The sequence below is a fragment of the Ochotona curzoniae genome, unplaced genomic scaffold (assembly GCF_017591425.1).
Source record: "Ochotona curzoniae isolate NIBS_2020 unplaced genomic scaffold, NIBS_Ocur_1.0 contig_66, whole genome shotgun sequence".
NCBI lineage: Eukaryota > Metazoa > Chordata > Mammalia > Lagomorpha > Ochotonidae > Ochotona > Ochotona curzoniae.
The window spans coordinates 5,055,480-5,063,170 of NW_024466512.1; the positions used below are offsets into that span (position 1 = coordinate 5,055,480).

The 7,691-nt window shown below is 56.6% G+C and overlaps 1 protein-coding gene across 1 annotated transcript; it reads left to right on the plus strand.

The window, feature by feature from the left end:
* The first annotated feature begins 5,067 nt into the window (after positions 1–5,067).
* NKX1-2 (NK1 homeobox 2) lies at positions 5,068–7,465 on the plus strand. Its single transcript, XM_040991739.1, has 2 exons — positions 5,068–5,278; positions 6,774–7,465. The coding sequence occupies exons 1-2, from the start codon at positions 5,068–5,070 to the stop codon at positions 7,463–7,465; spliced, it is 903 nt and encodes a 300-aa protein (XP_040847673.1).
* The last annotated feature ends 226 nt before the right edge of the window (positions 7,466–7,691 follow it).

Sequence of the window (7,691 nt, forward strand, 5' to 3'; positions counted from 1 at the left end):
GACATCCTCCACTGCTTGCCATAAACAAGGATGGAAAGTGGAGCAGCTGGGACACAAATTGGCACACATTTAGGATCCTGGAACTTGCAGGTGGAGGATTTAGCCATTGAGTCATTGTGCCGGGCCCAAAATACTTTGAACAAATGAACAGTGCCTTCAGGGTGGACATTATAGCATGCAACCCCATTGAGTACCTGGTTCAAGTTCTGACAGTTCTGCTTCCAATTTCCTGCTAGCCTGCCTTGGAAGGCAGCAGCAGGTGGCCCAGTACTTGGCTTCCTGCCACCCACATGGAAGACCCAGATGGAGTTCTGAGCTTTTGGTCCATCTCAGCTGTTGCAGGCATGTGGGATCTGAACCAGCAGAGGGAAGATCTCTCTCCTCTGCACATTACTATTCTGTGCCACTCTGACTTTTATATAAAAAAGCAAATCTTTAGAAAATAATAACACAGCTGGCTGTAAGATAAGCCTATGCTTGCAGCACCAGCATCCCGTACTGGTGTCAGTTCGAGTCCCAGCTGCTTTGCCTCCCATCCAGCTCCCTGTTTATGGCCTGGGAAAGCAGTGAAGGATGACTCAAGTCCTTATGCCTCTGCACCCACATGAGAGATCCAGAGGAAGCTCCAGGCTCCTGGCTTCAGGTCAGCTTAGCTCTGGCCGTTGTGGCCATTTGGGAAGTGAACCAGCAGATGGGAGATCTCTTTCCCCTCCCCTTTCTTGTCGCTTTGCCTTTCAGAAAAATAAACAAATCTTTAAAAAAAAAAATGCCAACTTAGTCGGTCTGGGAAGGGATGAATGAAACCATGTGTGGAAAGCTTAGCCCAGTGTCTGGGCCAGGGCAGGCATCCAGGAAGGACAGCTACTGCTGTTGATATCATGTGAACCAGTCACGGCAGATTCTCGCCAGTAGCACCCTATCACCTTCTCTGATGCTTCCTCTGTATTTCCTAGATAAACAAATTGCTTAAAACAAACAAACAAAAACTCTGGATTTTCATGAAGATATGCTGGCTTTTTCTAGTGAAGTATGTTAAGTAAACATTTTGGTTGTGGTTTGGGACAGATGGAAGGCAATACTTGGAAATCAGTTTCCCAAATCAACATTTTAGCTTTTTAGAGCATCTAGAACCCAAAGCTCTGAAATGGCAAGTGCAGCTTTGGATTATAAATGAATTCCCCCGCTACCAGGGACTCTGCTGTCAGCAGTTGTCCTGAAAAATTTGGAATCTTGTCCCTCCTGTTTCACAGACTGATTTGAGTTGGAGAAACTTGCTGGGGCCTTGGGTCAAGAGAATGTCCTCAGGGCAGGTGTTTCGGACAGTGCACGGGGCTGCTCCCACCACATATCTTAGTGTCTGATTCCAGCCCTGGCTGCTTAGCTTCCCTCCAGCTTCCTGCTAACACACCAGGAGGCAGCAGATGGTGTCCTAGGTTCTTGTCACCCACAGGGGAGCCCAGATGGAGCTCCTGGGGTTTGTGGCTTTGGCCTGACCTAGCCCTAGCTCTCACAAGCATTTGGGTGGTGAATCAGCTGATGGAAGATCTGTCTCTCCCTCTCTCTCTCACTCTCCCTTACAAATGATTAAATAACTTTTTAAAAGTCCAAGGAGTTTCCCATGCCATCCCCCACCCTGTTACCGGGCTCTGCTTTATGAAGTTGTCTCTTCAGCCTGTATGTCAAGGCAGGGTGGTGGTATTTTCTTCCATGAACGTATGATTTTATCTAGGGTGCCTGCATGTGGTTCACAATACCGTCCACCCTCCGTGAGCCTGATCTGCAGATTCTTCCCGTTGTTGCCCTGCTCCTGGTGGAGCAGCAGCTCCCCAAGGCTGTGCTGGAATCATAGGCCGCTTTGTTTGTGTAACAGCTTGGGAAGCTTGGCACCATCGATTTGCATCAGTGCCTCCGGAATAGCCTTTGCCGTCTCCTTAAAGATACTATCTAAACTGTGAAATTCATTAAATAGCCCCAGAAATGGATCAGGTTATTTAACACAACATCCCTAATGGCGCAATATCTCAGCTGTCTGAGCCGATGGTGAACATTGTCTTGGAGAGTGTTATCAGCCCAGGACACCCGCTATGAATATTGATCCTGAGCTTGTTACAGCCATCACTTGCCATCAGGACAGGTCAGGGTTGGAGCCCACCTAGCATCGAAGCAATTTAAAGACAACACTCGGGTGGAATGCTAATGCTTGTGCTGAAAAAAGAAAAAATCAACTCCATGCACAGAGGGGAGGGAAAGTGGCTTGCTGGGTACAGGTCCAGCTATTCTAAGGAGATCATTTTGGGTATAAACGCATGTATGAGGGTGCTCGTGAGTCAAATGCATGGCCATGTTGTCCCAAAGGGGAAGCATCATGGTTTCCTGGTTCAGTGCAAAGCAAGCGGTCAGCAAAAGAATTTTCTAGAGCCTCCTCCTCCAACACTCCCTAAGTTGAAGCGTTCACCCTGTCCCGGATGCTGAGGGGTTCTCTATAAGATGGGTGAATAAGAGAACATTTCTACTGCAGTGTCGGCGGGAGGTGCAGCACGGTTGCTGTGTGTCATGCATGAGAGGAAGCTAAATGCTGACTTGAGAACCCTTCACTGCGCCAAGCACACACACCAGCAGCACTGGGAAAGTACAAAGCTGGAAACATGTTTAAAAATCACTAAAAGAACTTCTTTTCTTTTTAATCTTTATATATTTTTATTGGAAAGACAGGTTTATGAAGAGAAGAGATGAAAGAAAGGTCTTCCATCTGCTGGTTCACTCCCAAAATGGCTGCAACAGTTGGAGTTGAGCTGGTCTGAAGCCAGGGGGCAAGAAGCTAGAGCTTCTTCCAGGACTCCCACACAGGTATAGGGTCCCAAACTTTGGCTGGTCCCCTGCTGCTTTCCTAGGCCATAAGCAGGGAGCTGGATGGGAAGTGGAGTAGCCGGGTCATGAACCTGTGCCCATATGGGACCCTGACGCTTGCAGGGGGAGGATTTAGTCAGTTGAGCCATTGCGCCGGGCCCTAAAAAGACCTCTTGAAGATGCACAAGATGAAAGAATATTTGCCCATTGTGTGCTTTTGCCTTGCTCTGTGGTCCTCAGTGGGAAGATGGCTTGTATAATTTAAACCGCCTCTTACAGGACACTGTATAAAGTGTCTTGGGAATGACCCTGGCTTGGGCACTCCTGGCCATCTGAGGACCTTCTGCTCCGGATAATGGGCGCTCTCTGGAAGGCTGGCCTCCAGCTTGTGGAAGTGGGCTCCAGCTCCCTCCAGGAAAGGCTGAGAAGGGGGCATGCAGAGAGGGCGAGAAGAGGCACACAGGGCGTTTCTGTTCCTCGGCTGCCTAGAAGGAGCCATCTCTCACCACCTCGAGAAACTCAAGGACATACACTCTATAAACACAGATGGGAAGACAGGAGCTGCAGTCAACAGGGAGTGGGGGAGGGGAAGAGGAAGGTCTGAAAAAGTGAGAACTGGGTGAGAGGGAGCTGCGTAAACAGAAAATAAAGTACCCTAGAGGGGCTTCAAGAAGCTTCCATGGCTTGCAATCCAGGTTCCCAGGTGCCACGGTTTGGCTCCAGGACGATTCTTCCTCTGTTTTCTCTCTCTTGGCGGGTGTGGGGGACTTGTGCCAGGCAGTTCCTGTCCTGGGCTTTAAAAGCACAATCCATTTTCACTGTGGGACTGGAGCTGGCGGGACTTTAAAGTCTGCGGGAATGCCAGCGGCCACCTCTGGGAGGGGTCCGAAATGTTTGAATGAGAAAAGCTACCAGGAGCTGGCCTCAGAGGACACCTCTTCCAGAGCAGCTGGGAATAGCAGCCCCCGCATTTTCAGACTTTTGCTCCCGCTCCTTACCTGCTCAGACAATACTAATTGCCGGGTCATTTGTTTGGAAACCCCATGGGGCAGAGAAGAAAGAAGGGGCCGAGCTGGAAGCTGGCTCTGGCGGAGGGTCAGGGAGAAGCCTCAGAATTCGCCTCTGAAATGGAGCGCTCCCAGGCTGTGACAAAAGAAGAAAGGCGAGGCACCCCGGAGGCGGGGCGGGGCAGGGGGCTCCGGGGGGCCTGGGGGAGGCAGTGGGGGCCCTGCAGTCTCTCTTCTCCAGCCTTAAATTCAAACCTGGCAGCAGGTTTTTTTCTTTTTGAGCCGCGAGGGATGAAGGTCTGAGGTGCAACCTGTTCATCCAGGACGCAATTTCGGTTGCAAATGACACAGAATCGGGAATACGGTATAACGGTTGGCAGGTCAGAGCGAAGAAGCAGGGCTGCGCTTGGGTGACCTGGCCCTGTGGGAGGTTTCCCAAGAGGTAGACTATCCTGGGCAGGGCTCAGTCACCTCTCTGCTGCTCTCTGGCCTGGTGAGGTTCAGTCAGGCACAGTTCACGGTTTCCTTCCACTGGCCCCAGACATCAGGATGTACCAAGAAAGGCACTGACCCCAGACTCTGTCACCAACTAACGGTGACCCTGAGCAAATCACTTCTCACCTCAGCCTCAATCTCCTCATCTTTAAAACAGGTGCAGAGGTCTGGCCAGGCCACAGCCGCGTCACAGGGACGCTCAGGAAAGCGGAAGGGCAGGTCTTGCTGCAATGGGAGCAGCAGACGCCCTCAGCATTGCCCGGAGTCTTCAATTCCTAACTAAGGGCGGAAGCACCGGGAATACAGCGCAAATTCAAGTCAGGAGGCTTTGCTTGTGTAAGAGAGACGCAGGGGACGGAAGCCTCCCTCCTGCTTTTCCGGAGCCCCTGAGGCTCGAGTGGAGGCGCGCGGAGGCAGTGATGCTCTCGCGGGCGCGTGTATAGGACATGCTGACTGTCGTCCTAGCCCAGGTCAGAGGCCCGAGCAGCGCCAGCGCGCCCTGCACGTGGCTGGGCCCCCACCCTCCCCGCAAGTGCCAATCGGCGAGCGGCCCCCCGCAGCTGTCTCTCCGCCCCGCCTCCCCCTCCCCAGCTTCACTTGGCGGCGCAAACCCTGCTTGCGACTGGAGAGCTACAGCCGGAGCCACAGCTGAACACGCGCGCGACACCGGCTCTCCCGGGACTCTGCACCGCCGGCCTTTGGCCTGCGGGCAGCGGGCATGCTGGCATGGCAGGACGGCGGGGCCAAGGCGCCTCCTGCCCATCACAAGATCTCCTTCTCAGTCCTCGACATCCTGGACCCGCAGAAATTCACGCGTGCTTCTCTCCCAGTCGTGCACCCCGCTTCCTGGGAAGCCAAGAAAAGTTTGGCGGAGGTCGAAGCGGAGAAGGACGCCAGCCCGGGGGAGCCGGTACGACAGCAGAGATCTGGTAAGAACGCGAGGCAGTCCTGGACCCGGGTTCGCCCGTCAGAGAGTCGTGTGTGTGTGTGTGTGTGTGTGTGTGTGTGTGTGTGTGTTTCCAGGGAGGTGAGGGGAGCGCTGCCAGTGTCCGGTGAATGGCCTTTAATGGCATCCTCTCCAAAGAACAGAGGTGCACAGAACAGGGTGTGAATGTAGCAGGTGCAGCGCAGCGAACGCAAGGCTCCAGAATTCAGCAGAGGGTTCCCGCTGAGGTCCCATCCCAGTTCTAACTGCACCCACCAGGCGCTCACCTTGCCAGGCACGTTCTGGTATGGGGCATTTAATGTACTAGGAGAAAGATAATGAAAAACGTGGGAACCTGCGAGGCAAGCAGCATCAATCCCATCCCTCCCGTTTTCTGACCGAGTCGTGCCCGTGTCGTGGGGTGAGTAGCGGGCTTAGGTGCCCATTTCTAACCACCTGCAGAGACTTGGCTGCCTATGCCACCCCTCTTCCCTGCTCTCCCCACCCTCTAGGGTGACCTGGGGGATGGCAGCCTTGGCACTTCCTCTGCCAAACTCTGGCTTCTGACTGACCTACAGCAAGGAGAGTTTCTGGCTGGAAGGAGAGAACAGGACTAGTGCTGGGTGGGCAGTGCACAGGAGGCTCCCCAGGGGACCCAGAGGGTCAGGAGGTCAGGGGCCCAGGTTCCCAGGGGAAGCTCTAGGCGGCACACCCCTCTTCTGCTCCCTCGCCCCAAATCTGGCTGCGATTGTCTGGGACCCCCGAGGCGCCTCTGGAGGCCGTGTTCGGGTCCGGCTGCCGGCAGGGTAATTGTTCGGACGGTCTCCGAGGGGCCGCGCGCCCCTCCCACCACCCCGTGATCGATATTCTATTACTGGAGCCTGCATATCTCCTGCCCGCAGCTTGCAGGTACCGACTTCAAACCCCCTTTCTCTGTCTGATCCTAATATTGTTCGATTAAAACTTACCTTTAATAGATGACATCTATCGATCCGGCCCCGCACAAATCTGAAACTCTATTAACACGGCAAGGGAGAGAAGATGGGAAAGGGGATTTCACCTAAAGGTGGGAGGCGGGGAGCGTAATAACTTCTCTTAATTGCAAAGAGTCCCGGGCCAAAATGGGCTTCCAAAGACCGGGAGAGTACGGTTCTAGACGCACTTGACGTCTGGATGTCTCAGATTGGGCGATCCCAGGCCCCCAAGCAGTCTCCGCTCCGCGGCTCCGTAAGGCTGCCCAACAAGGCCACACTTTTTGGGCCACGTGCGCTCCACATTGACTTTTTGGACGCTCTCTCAGGGGCCCGTTTGTGCAGATCAAAAGGACCCGCCACTCCTAAGCCCGCCCGAGGCAGTGCAGGCGTGCGGGGAACCGAGTCGAGTCTGGGGTGGTGCCGGAGGCCGTGCTCAGCGCTCCGGGAAGAGTCGGCAGGAGGTGTGGGGACGCGCAGGGTTAGGGTCGCTCCGGCCTTCCGGTGACTCATCCGCTTTTCCCCTAGATGCTGCGGGCCAAAGCGCCGGTCCCGCATCCCCCTTGGAGGGCTCGGAGGCCGAGGCGGCGGCAGAAGAGGACGCGGAGGCCGCCGGGCGGCCACGGCAGCGGGAGCCGGCGGCGCGCTCTCCCGAGGCTCGGGCGGCGGCGCAGGCGGCGGCCGGCGGGGGCGGCCCCGTGGGCTCCCCGGGCCCTCCCGGCTCCCCGCGGCCCCGGCGCCGGCGCGCAGAGCCCAGCTGCGCCAAGCCGCGGCGCGCGCGCACCGCCTTCACCTACGAGCAGCTGGTGGCCTTGGAGAACAAGTTCCGCGCCACGCGCTACCTGTCCGTGTGCGAGCGCCTGAACCTGGCGCTGTCGCTTAGCCTAACCGAGACGCAGGTCAAAATCTGGTTCCAGAACCGCAGGACCAAGTGGAAGAAGCAGAACCCGGGCGCCGACGGCGCGGCGCAGGCGGGGGGCGGCCCGCCCCAGTCCGGGACGTCGGGGGCCGCTGCGGGGACCTGCGGGGGCGGCACGGGGGGCAGCCCAGGCCCGCCGGGCCCCGGCGCTCTGCCCTTCCAGACTTTCCCCTCCTACTCGGCGGCCAACTTACTCTTCCCGGCCGCCGCCTCCTTCCCGCTCACGGCCGCGGCCGGGAGTCCCTTCGCGCCCTTCCTCGGCCACTCCTACTTGGCCCCCTTCTACGCCCCGCACTTATAAGCTCGGAGCCCGTCGAGGTGCCCATAGGGGCGGCATCGCGAGGGATTGGCAAGGCGGTGGGGGCTCCTCCACGGAAGGCAGAGCCGCGCGCGGACTGCCCTCTCCTGGCGCGCGGGGGTCTGCGCGCCCCTTCCCTTCCGGCTGCGGGAGACGCCGCCAGAGGGCGGGAGAAGCCGCTCTCCGCTGCCATCTGCGCCCTGGCCGCCAAGGGTCCCGGATGGGCTCT